Below are 12,912 nucleotides of genomic sequence, written 5' to 3' on the forward strand. Positions count from 1 at the left end.
GTTGTTTGAAAATATCATACTTTTATATTTTTATCTTTTAACAGTTGCACGGATCAGGTCAGATGACTTTGAGGCTGAACAGGAGGGAGGGAAGTCTCCTCTACTGGTGCCCTGCCAGGCTCCTGCCAGGCCGGTTTCCCCTTTTCCACCATGGGCCCAAGGTTGACTCTTGCCCATCTTAGTGGTCTCACTGAGCCTGGTCAAAATAGCGGCAGCCTGATCAATTCTTAAGGCCTCCAGAATGTGGACTCTGGCGGTCATCAGAAACAGCTGACCCAGGAATGGTCCCTGCCTCTTACACTTGTCGGAAGATCAAATGAGAGTGTTCATGTCAAGCATCTAGCACAGAGGCCAGCCTATCCCAAGTGCTCAGGAGGAGTTAGACATTATTATAACAGTACATCTCCACAATGAGGCACCCTGTGGGAAATCGAATGCAAATCTAATGTGGAGTGAACACTTCCCAACTCATCCTATGAGACCAGCGTGACTCTAATATCAGCCACAGAGACCTTATGAGAAAAGAAAACTACAGACCCAAACCTCTCATGATCATAGATACGAATATTATCAAATTGAATCCAGAAATATAGTAAAAGGATAATACATCATGACAAAGTGGAATTTATCCCAGGAATGCAAGGCTGGTTCAACATTGAAAATCAATGTATTTTACTGTGTTTTCTTATTATATTAAGAAAAACCAATGCTCATCTCAGTGGATGCAAATCTGATGCAGCTGCCCTCTCCTCCTCTGCCCTCGCTGCTGTTCTCAAACAGGGGCAGGCTACAGTTCTTTCCTCCCCCTGGGGCCCGGGATGGGCATGGAAAGAGCTAGAAAATGACCGCCCTGTGAGCATTCTCACCTCACTATATGGTCTGCTGGGTACAGCATAAGTTTCACTATCTTAGCCTCTATGCTTTTTTGTGAGCATAAAGAACAGCTGAAGGTATTTTTTCCGTTAACCTTATAACAACCGCTCCCAGCACTTTGCAGAATTGAACCTTTTAGACCATACTCAGTACATTAAGCTGGTGCTTTGTGGGACCTGCTTTGTGCCAGGCTCTCTGTAAGCGCTTGACATGCGTGGTTTCCATTCCTCAGAGATGCCCCATGAGGCTAGACCTCAGAGAGGTTGGGGGATGTGTTCAAGGGCACACAGCAAGTTTGGGTGGGCTGCAATTTTTACCCAGTTCTGTTTCATGTTAAGACCTCTTCTTCCCCTGATACCCTGTTAAATAATGGGCTGGAATCCTCTCCACTGACCCCTATCCTCCTTAGCCCTGCTCCCAGCTCCCAGAGTGTGGCTCATCATAGTGCGGGGCACGGCATGCACTCTCTCTCACTCCTGCACCGTTAGAGAACTTTCCCTTGTGTGCAAGCCCAGCCTTCCCACTCACTGCATAAGCACTATGGAGGCAGGAGCCAGGCCACGAAGCTCCCAGGTCTCCCTGCCTCCACCCACAGCGCAGAGGGCTGTGGATCACAAGCAGGGGCAGAGGCTGCCAGCCACTTCTTAGAAGGCATTCTCACACGTACCTTTCCCCTGCGTTTGCTTTTAGGCTGACGTGTACAGCCACATTAGAAATCTGATGCTAATTTGGTGATTTCATTTGCTGGAGCTCATTAAAAGAGATCCTTGGGAAGAGAGAGGCCTCTCTCCGGTTTGGCAGATTCGTGGAGGATGTTGCAGAGCTGGGGAGGGGGTTAATTGTGTGCTTCTCCAATAGGGCGAAGAAAGATCTTTGAACTAAACATCTGTAACAGGCTTTGTTTAGCCAAAACAATAAGCTTATAGACTTGTGCTATTTCCCTTTAATAAAAACCATACCCAGCAATGTGTGCCAGGAAACACAGGCATTGTCCATGACGAGAGGCATCTCACCCGAGTGGCAGACGGTTTGTCTTGATGACTGCTCTGACTGATTGGCAGTGACTGCGGGAGCCCTGGGTTGAGAAGGATGGTGAGACTCGGTGGGGGAGCATGCGGTGATCAATTTGTCACGTCTGCATGCTAGGGAGTGAGGAGAGGAAGGCGCTTGAACTCATGATGAGTAACTGGCAGTGTGCGATGGGCAGGGGTGGGGCAGGAGTGTAGAGGCCTGGTTCTGCCCTATCTACCTTGGATTGGCCTTGGGCAAGTCACACCCCTTTCTCGGCTCAGGGAAGGAACCAGGCAAAATGAGCACTTCCCCAGTGTGTCTGCAGACAGGTCGCTTCCTCTCCCTGGAACACTCTTCCCACCCTACTCTCCTTCCAACAGCTATGTCCTACCCTTTCTTCACAGCTTTCCTTGGATGTCGTGTCCCTGACCACCCCCATGTCCCTTGCCACCACTGGTTCCTGTTGCCTGCTTGTCTGCTCCCAGGGCCCCTGTGCTGCCCCTATGTAGCATTCATCACACTTACATAATGACTTCTTTTGTGTCTGGGTCCCCCACTGGACTCTAAGCTTTCTGTAAGTAGGGATAGGGCCATAGAATACAGCTGCACCAGCTGTGCACTGCACAAGTCAGGGACACAACTCACATAGACTAGGGATCAGCAAATTTTTTCTGTAAATGACCAGGTAGTAAATATTTTAGACTTTGTGGGCCATACGGTCTCTGCTGAAACTAAACAGTCATAGACAATCCACAAACACGTGAGTATGGCTGGGTTCCAATGAATCCTTACTTATGGACGCTAAAATATGTATGTTCACATATGATGAAATATTCTTTAGATTTTTTTAAACCATTTAAAAATGTAGAAATCTTTCTAAGCTTGCAGGTTGTACAAAACAGGGAGTGGGCCAGCATGCTGCATGGAAAGATTTCATATCATAAAAATGCCATTTTCACTCCAAATGCTCTATAAATTTAATATAATTTCAAGCAAAGTACAGCCTAGCAAAATGATTTTAAAGTTCAACTGAAGGAATAAATACATATAAATAGGTAATTATGTTCTGAAAAAAAGCAATGAAAGAAACTGTCCCTACTTTAATTAAAATATATTAGAAAGGTTATAAATATCTTTAGGAGGTAGTGAAAACAGCCTGAGAGCAGTGCCAGAATAAACCGATAGAGCACCAAAGTAAAATCAAAAATCCAGAAACAGACTGAAGAATGTGGAGAATTTAGCAAGAATAAAAAGGCATCATAGCAAAGTAGTGGAAACGGTCGGTGTACTTGGTAAGTGGAATTGGGCAATTGGCTAACCAAACTGGGGAAAGATTACTTTCTCTTATTCACGTCTTACACCAAAGAAAACTCTAGTTGGGTGTTTATGTGTAAAAATGAAACAGTAAAATATAGGTGAGTGTGTATGCCATGATCTCAGGGCAGGAAAGGCGGGCAGGGCATGGCACACTGCGCAAGGCAAGACGACAGCTTCAGGAAAGCGAGCACATGGCCCACAGGCCAGCCGAGCAAAAATGTCTGCAGTATATGTGTTAGATTAAGTGCTTCATATAGAGAGTTATTTAAAATTAACAAGAGAGAATAGTAAATGGACAAGACTAGGCAAGTCCCAAAAGAAGAAATTCAAATGGCCAATACATAGGAAAAATGTATAGCCAACACACTAACAATCATGTTTTTAGAAGCAAATCAAATCAAAATGAGAATTTTTTTTCTTATTAGAAGAGTAACAATGGTACCATTGTTACTTTCTAAGTAATAGAGTTACAGGTGAAATCCCCACAGTTTATACTTTAAAAATGGAGGCTTCATCAACTATATTTTTATAATCCTGGCTTATGATGTTCCTAATATGTTACTCTACAAGTCCGTGCAGTATTGGAATTTGAGAAGGTTTGTTTCCTCCCTGAGTAGTTGTCTGATGGAACTGCCTGGGAATGGCTTCCCTGAGTCTAGCTGTGGCAGTACTCAGGGTTACCCAGAGCCTCCTGGCCTGCTCAAGAACCCTTGAAAGTCCCCCAACCTCCATACTGCCCCAGGTCAGACATTCTTCCCTCTATGCACTCTCATGTGCCCCTGGGTTGCTCTCTTGCTTTTGAACTTTTCAAGGGGTCTTCACATGTAGACTACCAAAGTTCTTCAAATTGGTACTTGTTTATCCATTCAACAAACTAGTTCAGGGGCCACAGACTGGCAGAAACCAGCCTTGTCAAGAGTCATTCTGCGGGGGGACTTGCTGCCTGCAAAATGAAAATGACTTCAGCCATCAGGCAGGGCCCCTAGTCCAGAAATACATGTGTCGCCACACCTGGAGGGGCCCGTCCTCTTGGGACTTTAGGGAGATGACAGAAAATTCACCATAATGATAGGACCCACGCTCTGGAATGAGAACTCAGACAGTTTCTTCTACTTAGGTTTTTTTAAGTTCCCACTGGTTTCAGTCTTTATGGGTTTTCCTTCCCTTTTGTACATCCTACGGTTGTGAGGCAGTGCCAGGCTTTGCTCTTCAGCCTAGAGTGTTGTGTCTGTTCTCTCCCTCTCCCCCACTTCTCCCCTCCCCTCCACCTCCCCCGCCACGCGCTCTCTTTCTCGCTCTCTCAACTATCCCCTCTTTTCTCTCTCATGCCGTCTTCTCCACCCCACCTGTTTTCTCTGCAGAGTGCAGGTGCACAGGACATTTCAAATCTTTTTGGCGTTCCCAGAGCCCCTTGCCTCTGAGGGCCTCCTCTGTACATGAGGCTCTGTGCTCTGTGGCCCACGGGCCTGTGCCTCACAGCTCAGGGTCCACTCTGTGCCCACTCAGCACCTTCCAACCCTTCCCCTTGTTGTACCGAGAGAGGCAAACCCCAGGATGGGGGTTTGCTGTCAGGGCACAAACTGCTGGGAAAGGGAACAAGCACCCAATGGCAGCTCCCCAAGGTGGGAAACACCAGGCACCTCAAACAGCCAAACAAAGAGCTGGGACAACACAGAGGGCAGGGAGCAGACAGCACACTGCGGAGGGTGTAACCAAAGAGGGGCCTTTGATGTGGCGGAAAAAGACAGAGACCATTCCAGGGAGAGGAGAGACAGGCTCCGAGGCTGGGGCAGCCCCTGACTCCTGGGAGATTCACTCTTCCTCTTGGGCCTCAGTTTTCCTATCCATAAATGGGGTGCACGACAGAGTCCATTTGGCTTCCCCTGTCTGGTTCAAGCCTCAGACACGTTGGGGAGACCCCCAGGTCTCCAGGGAGGTAGGAGGTGGGGGTGATGAGCAGGAGGAGGGGAGGGGCCTGCGGGAGGTAGCTGGAGTCTCTCTCACAGCTCGTCCAGGGCCAGGAGACTTGGCTGTGCCTGGGCAGGCTGCTTGGGGAGCTGTGGGTGGGGAAGGGGCTGCCGGTAGCAGAGCCAAGGCAAATGAGGCTGCTTGGGGTGCTCAAAGGCCCATCACCCAGCCCGTGCTAAGCTGCCAATGAGAAGGCATGGTCCCTAGGGCACTCTAGGTGGTGGCAAAGCAGGCACTTGCTGGCTTGGAGACTCTGGGATTTTTGCTTTTCTAACTTTTCTCCAGAAAGGAGGTGGTTGAGACCTAGCACTTGCTGAGCATCTTCTGTGTACCGAGCACATGAGTAGTCCCATTACTTGCAGGGGTTACCTCATTTCATCTTCATATTTTACACAGAAGGACCTGTGGTTCAGAGATGTTAGGCATCTTGCTCAAAGTCACACAACTGGGTAGGGGCTTAAGGCAGAGTTGAGCCCCACTCTGTGTGGGTCTCAAGCCCTGCCTCTTTTCATCTCCTCGGTAGCTTTTACTCCATGTTCTCCAGAGCCCTGGGTCCCTGCAAGAGCTCTCAGGGCACCCCAGCAGGTGGGGACCTGAGGGGGCATGGGCAGCTGCCCTTCTCTCCCAGCTTCGTGGGTGTGCGACCTGGTGCTCAGAAGAGCCCAGGCTTGGTTTAACACTCTGCTGTCACCATCTCGAAATTCTTAATCATTTTTTAACAAAGGACCACTCATATTCCTTCTGCACTGGGTCCCGCAGATTGTATAGTCCATCCCGCTGATGGGTGTTCACATAAGGTCTCACTGGGGAGAGGCATTTGCTCCTAGAGTCCCACGGGCAGTAGCAGCCCCTCCCGGCAGTAGCGCTCTCCTCTGGGCCCCTCAGCTTGCTGGACTTGGGGACGGGGGCCCTCGAGAGGGGCAGAAGTACACTTGGCTGGTGCTTACTCTGGGCGTTCTCTTTCAGCGAGACCATCATGTTTTTGCACCAGATCTTTTACCAAGGCCTGAAGGCTCGCATCTCCAGCTGGCCCACACTGGTCCTGGGTGAGTAGCCAGCCCTCGCAGAGGTCCCCAGCCCCTCCTGCCCCCTGCTACCAGATGTCCCTCTCCAGGGCCCACCCCTCCCTGCTGGCGGCACTTTCGGCCCTCAGAGCATAATGGAGTGGTCCCTTAAAAACCCAGACTCCCTCAGAGGGAGCAGAAATGGAAAGACAAGTTGGCAAAAGCTATATTTCTAGTAGGAAGCGATATATATTTTTAGTTTCTTATCCACTTTTCCCTTTTAAAAATAATATATACATACCCATTTCAGAAAATTTGAAAACCCAGAAAAGTAGAAAACATTTAAAAATATCAACTATAGTTCTGCTTCCTAAAGATAACCACTATAAATGCTTTGGTGTGTTTTCTTCCAATTTTTTTCTATGTGTAGATCTTGGGGTTTTTTTCCCATTTTACATAATTGCAAACATACTGAATATAGAACTTGAATCTTGCTGTGGGTTTTTTAAATTAACATTATAGCATAAGTGTTTTCTCATGTGGAAAGCCTGCTCCCTGATAGCTGCGAATTGCTCCAATACACCGTGAACGTGCCATGCTCTGTGCAGCCGTCTCCATCACTGGCTCTCAAAGTTGTTCCAACTTTTTGTTATGAGATATAGTCATCTCTCATGTGAAGTTTTCTCCTTGTTAGAGAGTATTTCCTTCAGGTCGGTTTCCAAAAGTAGAAGACTGAAATAATGGGCAGGACGGTGTTGAGGTCCCGCTCCACGCGTGGCCTCGCTGCTGTGCTGGCCGTGCCGTAGCTTCTGCAGTGCGCCTCGCCCGCGCTGGCTGTTACCTTGTTTTGTCACTTTCTTAATTTACTAGGTAAAGCTGAGCACTGGTGTCACCTCCACTGTGGAGACAAGGGAACAGGCTGAGGGAGGTGAAGCATGGCTAAGATCGGGCAAGGCTCTCCAGAGCTCCCCTGCCCTCAGGCCGTGGGGGCTTCCAGGAGCTGGGCACCTGTTTTGTTTTTCTTGAGTCAAAGACCCCCCGTGTTTCTTCATGGTCATGGTCACCATGAGAAGCTGCCCTGGAAAGACCGGGTCTGCATCCCACCCTCTGCAGTTGGTGGTGGAGGGGCATCCGCCGGGGGGCCGGGCACCCTGTGTAAGAGCTCCCAGGTGGAGCTTATTACGAGGAAAGTGTGTTTGTCTTTTTGAGTGGGCTTTATAAGCAGAGGGTCTGGTGGGTCCTTGGCATCGCATCAAGCATTGAAGAGCAGGTTTGCGGAGCTGGGTTAGGCTTTCAGGGGCTGAGGGCAGGATGTTCTATACCCAGGAGGTTGCGACAGAATGGACCAGCAGGGACCCACCTCACTGAACCAGGGGCGCAGAGCTAGGGAGGTCTGGAAGGACGGGGACGGACAGACAAGTGAAAGGACAGAGACTCAGGAGGGTGTGTCGTGGGGTGGAAGCCCTGGAATGGGGGTGTCAGGAGACTGGGTTCCAGGGTAGCTATTGAGTCACCTTGTGACGTCAGATGGGTCACTTCTGTCACAGGCAGGACACTCTGGGAGAGAGGGCTCGTGGGGAGCCCTCAGCATGGCATAGTCGGGGAGCCAGGGCCACGGGGAAGTTACCACAGGGTCCTCAGCTGACCCCGTGGAGCTCTGGAGCTGGGCTGGCCCTTCAGAAATCTCCCAAACTGCAGGGCTAGCCTTTATACCCCTACCTGGAGCCCCAGTGGGCAGGGTATGACTTGTGCAAGGCAGCTGTCTAAAGCTGAGAGCAGTTCCTGGTGGGGGAAGACCCAGCTGAGAGCCTCGGCCACCAGCACTCCTGGTGCCTGGGTCCTCAAGGTGGTGGGGGGACACAGCACAGCACCCACTGCACCTCCTCTCTCTGACCCTCCGGTACACAGGTGTCAGACTAGACAGGGTCTCCACATCTACCTGTGACTCTGATGTGGTCTCAATGCTCATGTGGGGCCACTATCTTGCCCTGGTACCAGAGTCGTCCCCAAAGGTAGGGGTCTCTCTGGGGCAGAGTTTGAGCCTGGCCCTGACCTTCCTGGGCGGGGCTGAGAGAGCTGAGGGCCTGCGGGGCCTCTGTCTCCCCGAGGGTGCCTCCGGCCGTCCCCTGAGCCCTGCCCTCCTTCCAGCTGACCTGTTCGACATCCTGCTGCCCATGCTCAACATCTACCAGGAGTTCGTCCGCAACCACCAGTACAGCCTGCAGATCCTGGCCCACTGCAAGCAGAACCGTGACTTCGACAAGCTGCTGAAGCACTACGAGGCCAAGCCCGACTGCGAGGAGAGGACGCTGGAGACTTTCCTCACCTACCCCATGTTCCAGGTGGCTCAGCCCCGGCCGTGAGGGCGCGTGCGTGGGGAGCCCCTGGGGGCCACAGCAGTGCTGGCCGTGGCTGGGAGGGAACCACACCTGGAGGCACCGGGGGACCCACAGGCCCCAGCTCTGGGCTGCCTGGAAAATGGGGTTAGAGCCCACCACACCCTGGCTGGCTGCAGGCCTGTCCAGCTCCAGAGAGCAGGCTGTGCAGGAAGGCGAGGGGACAGCTCCTCCGGGGGCCCTGTCCCTCCTGGTCCTGAGCCCACCCCCAGACCCTGCCACCTGAGGGGCTGAGCCTCAAGCTCTGGGCTCTTGTCCCAGAGGACACCCTGGAAGAGCCTTCAAATCAGAGTCTAAGGCGAGAGGTGCAGCGAGGTTCCTTCTTAAGCCCTGCTCCTGGATGTTGCCAGAGCGGAGAGAACCACTCTCTGCCTCCCTCTCCTTCTCTTTCGATCCTTGTATGTTGCTGCTCTGTCTGTCTCTTTCTCGCTTCCTTACTGCCTCTCTCTCCCTGTCTCTGTTCCTCTCTGTCTCCCCATCCCTCTGTCTTTCTCCATCCCTGCCTCTCCCTGCCGCAGATTCCCAGGTACATCCTAACGCTGCACGAGCTCCTGGCCCACACGCCTCATGAGCATGTTGAGCGCAACAGCCTGGACTATGCCAAGTCAAAACTGGAAGAGCTGTCCAGGTGAGCTGGCTCCTGGGCGCCCTCCCCAGTGAACAGGCCAGAGCTGAGGACACCCCCATCGGAAGTGTGCTGAGCCCCAGGTAGTAAAAGCTCATGTTCAGGTTAGGATTCCGAGGGAGGGGTGCAGCCTGCCTCACCTGGAAGCGGAGTCCCATGGAGCAGTCTGAGGAGTTTACAGCTCAAGCCCAGGGGGCACTGGTGGGATGGTGTGGGTGGTGTGCCATCCCTGGCAGAGATGGGGTCCAGGGAAGGGCCCCGGACACTCAATGGGCCCATATCCCAGGACAGGGATCTGCTCAGGGGCTTGCAGATGCTCTCTGCCCATTTCCTCTGTTCTCCAGTGTCGATTTGTCAAAACCTGTAGCTCTCAGAGCCCCAGGGGGATCCTGGGCGACCTGCCTTCATCTGCCGAGGCTCCAGTCAGCAACAGGAGGTGTTAGTGGGCTTGTCCGATTTCAGAGGCTCCAGCCCTCTAGTCAAGGCCCCTCCCCAGCCCCTGTCACAGTCCCCGAAGCCCAGGGGGAGCTTCCTTCTGCTAGGGCAGGTGCAGAGGGGCGAGGGAGGAGGCGCCTCAGCAGTCCAGGCAGCAGCTGCAGCAGGTGGTGGCAGTGAAAGTGAAGAGGAGGTTCAGATTCTGGATGTATTTTGAAGATGGAACCAACAAGAGTTTCTGATGGATTAGATGTGGGGAGAGAGAGAAGATTGGAGTCAAGGGTGATTCCAGAGGTTCTGGCTGAGCAACCAGAAGGATAGAGTTGCTGTTAACTGAGATGGAGAAGACTGCCAGCGGGGCAGGTGTGGAAAGGAAGGCTTTCTTGCTTCACTGGAGCTTTACTGGGGCCATGCTGAACTTGAGATGGACAACAGTGGTGGCAATGACAAGAAGGGAGTAGCGTATTTGAGTCTGGAGTTTGGGGGAGCAAGACATGCAGAAGCCATCAGCTTGGAGATAGTATTTAAAGTCACAGGAGTGGTGAGATCACCAGGGGAGTGAGTTCAAGCAGGAACGAGATGCAAACCAAGGGCTGAACCCTGGGGTTCCAAGAAATGAGGACGGCCTTGTACACAGAGATGGACTGCCAGACGCTGCAAAGGAGGGTCGATCTGCAGTGTGTGGGGTCCAGTTCCCAGCTCTGTCCGGGACCCTGCCGACCACTCAGTGCCCTAAAGGGCTTCCCAAGGCCAGCAAGCAGCAGCCAGTCAGGCCACAGCTCCCAGCGGGTAGAGGGAGAACCAGGCTGGACCAGGGCAGGGCACAGGCCCCAGAGTGGAGGATCAGCAAGAGGGTGTAATCAGGGTGTGATTGCAGACTAACAAAACCATTGTGGGGTGGGGACCCAGTCCTCTCATGCCCCAAGGAGCCAAATCCTGCAGACTCCCCAAGGAAAAGACTTGGGGCTCCAGTGAGGCTCCTCGTTGCTGTGGGATGCCCTGTCCAGGTGCAGGCAGGGGTGCAGGTGGCATGTGGGTGCCAAGGTATTTGGACTAAGACCTCCATCCCCTTTCCCCCAGCTAGCTCTTCTTTTGTCTTCCCCATCACCTACAGCTGAACCCAGCCCTCCCACCACAGAAGAGGGTTTTCCTATTGTCATGACAATAGCCCTTTCAGCCCCAGCCCTGGCAGGAAAACATCAGATAACCAACCCCTCCCTGGCTGTGCTGAGAAACACTCCTCCCCAGGGGCTGGCAGCTCTCCTGCCCCTGGCCTTTGTCCCACCTTTTCTCCTGAGCCCTATCTCCCTGGCTCACTGATAAGGGAGGTCATCACTTCCTGTTCCCCTAGGAGCATCTGGCCCTGGAAACTCACACTGCCCTCCCAGAGCCTCCCCAGCAGCGTGTGCAGCATGGGTCCCCCCAACACAAACCCCAGCCTGGGGCTGGCACTCCTCCTGAGCCGCTGCCATTTGCACGTGTCTAACAGCAGAACTAGTTTGCTGCTTCGGAATCACCCTCTTGTTTTTAGCAAATGCAGCCCTCCTTAGCAACATCCCAACCCGTATCTAAAGAAATGGTTCTGCTTACCTTTGCTTCCTTCCAAAAATGAAACTACCATTTCCCAGAAAGGTGCCTCCCTGTCCCATGTCCCTTCCAGAAGAGGGCTAGAGCATGGGCTTCTGAGAAGGGCATTGCGGGGGAGGGGGGAGGTGCCGAGGCACCTAAAAAAGAGACACTGTCTCAGTGCCCCAGTGTGATAAGCAGAAAAAATAATGGATAATTTTTTTATAATAACACTTTTGCAACCAGTGATAATAGCAACAATGATCACTACCCTTTATTCAAGCATCTGACATGTGCCAGGCATGAGGTCAGCACATGAAATACATTATCTTCCATCCTCACCCCAACATTCTACAGACGAGGAAACTGAGGATCAAAAGGGTTCAGTAATTTGCTCAATGTCATGCTGATTCCATTAATCACAGATCCAGCGCCACTAGCATCGTCTCTCATTGTTGTGGGGTTTAAATGGGATCATGTCTGTGAGAGAACTTTGTAAGCCACACGCATATTAACTAGCCCTCTTGGTGGTCTTAATTGTAGAATTTCAGACAACAGGAGGCTTTGTGCTTTCCTTGGAGTAGGTGGGGTAGTCTTTCCAGACCTCCCCCCCGAAGAAATTACTCACTACCTTCCTAAGACTCCTGGAAACCCACTGAGGCTCTCAGCAATGTTGGCAACTCACACCCCTCTTTTCCTACCAATGCTGTTTTTAAAAAGCAGTTAAGTGGTGCCACCTCCTGGAGAGGAACAGTGTTGCGGCAGTGAGAACAGGGACAAATAAGAGAGTTGTCCGTGTTCTCAGACAAAGTGGCGAAACATGTTCTGCTTCCCTCCCGGACGTGCTGGAGCCTACAGAATAAACCAAAGTCAGGCTTTCTCTGAACCAGCTGGATTGTCAGGCACTCCAAAAATAAGCCATTCCAGAACCCAAATAACATGAAGGGAACAAGCATATAATGAGCATTCAGGGGGAGGAAACATCAAGTGCAAAGGCCCCAAGGCAGAAATGAGTTAGTTTGTTCTAAGGACGGCAATAGGCGCTAATGGAATGAGGGGCCAGATAATGAACAAGGATGTCTCCTGTACTCCCATCTTCCTCCAACTCTGCTGTCTCTGTTCCAGGTGGTTCAGACTTTTAAATCAGATAGACCTGCTTCCTAGCTATTAACCTCCATTTCCTTTTCTGTAAAATAAGAACACCTGCCTCCTTGGTCTGTGAGAAGGATAAAATGAGATCACGCCTGTGAATTGCCCAGCACACAGTGGGCACTCAATAAATGTATGCTGTCCCCCTTCGTGACCACAGGCTCCACCTGAGAGTCCTGGGTGTAGCCTTTCTTCCTCGGTCCGGCCAGAGGCCAGCATCCCCTCCTCCCTGAGAATTAAGGGCAGCCTGTCTCTGACTTATTTCCTGTCCCCACAGGATAATGCATGATGAAGTAAGTGAGACAGAGAACATCCGGAAAAACCTAGCCATCGAGCGCATGATCATCGAAGGCTGTGAGATCCTCCTGGACACCAGCCAGACCTTTGTGAGGCAAGGTACGGCCTCTGCACCCTGCCTCCCTGCCCCGCCCAGGTGGGTGCCAGGAGTGGGAGGCAGGCGGCACTCAGGGACACCTCTAGTTCGTTTGGCTGCCACGTACTAAAACCTGTCGGCATGATGGCGGAGTGTTGCAGGGCTGCTGGAGGAATGTGACAGCTATATGGAGAC

The 12,912-nt window shown here is 51.8% G+C and overlaps 1 protein-coding gene across 4 annotated transcripts in view; it reads left to right on the forward strand.

Annotated features, from left to right (window-relative positions):
- Positions 1-12,912, forward strand: part of RASGRF1 (Ras protein specific guanine nucleotide releasing factor 1) — a 112,556-nt gene that overhangs the window by 45,929 nt on the left and 53,715 nt on the right. For all 4 annotated transcript variants that reach the window (XR_006522625.2, XM_014856406.3, XM_070497402.1 and 1 more), the window contains exons 6-9: positions 6,136-6,215; positions 8,322-8,515; positions 9,088-9,197; positions 12,622-12,740. Coding sequence is in view for 3 of the 4 variants with exons in the window: in XM_014856406.3 (XP_014711892.1) it covers positions 6,136-6,215; positions 8,322-8,515; positions 9,088-9,197; positions 12,622-12,740 (503 nt within the window). In the remaining variant the exon portion in view is untranslated. The remainder of the gene's footprint in view (positions 1-6,135; positions 6,216-8,321; positions 8,516-9,087; positions 9,198-12,621; positions 12,741-12,912) is intronic.

This window comes from Equus asinus, chromosome 2 (genome assembly GCF_041296235.1).
Source record: "Equus asinus isolate D_3611 breed Donkey chromosome 2, EquAss-T2T_v2, whole genome shotgun sequence".
NCBI classification, from domain to species: Eukaryota; Metazoa; Chordata; class Mammalia; order Perissodactyla; family Equidae; genus Equus; species Equus asinus.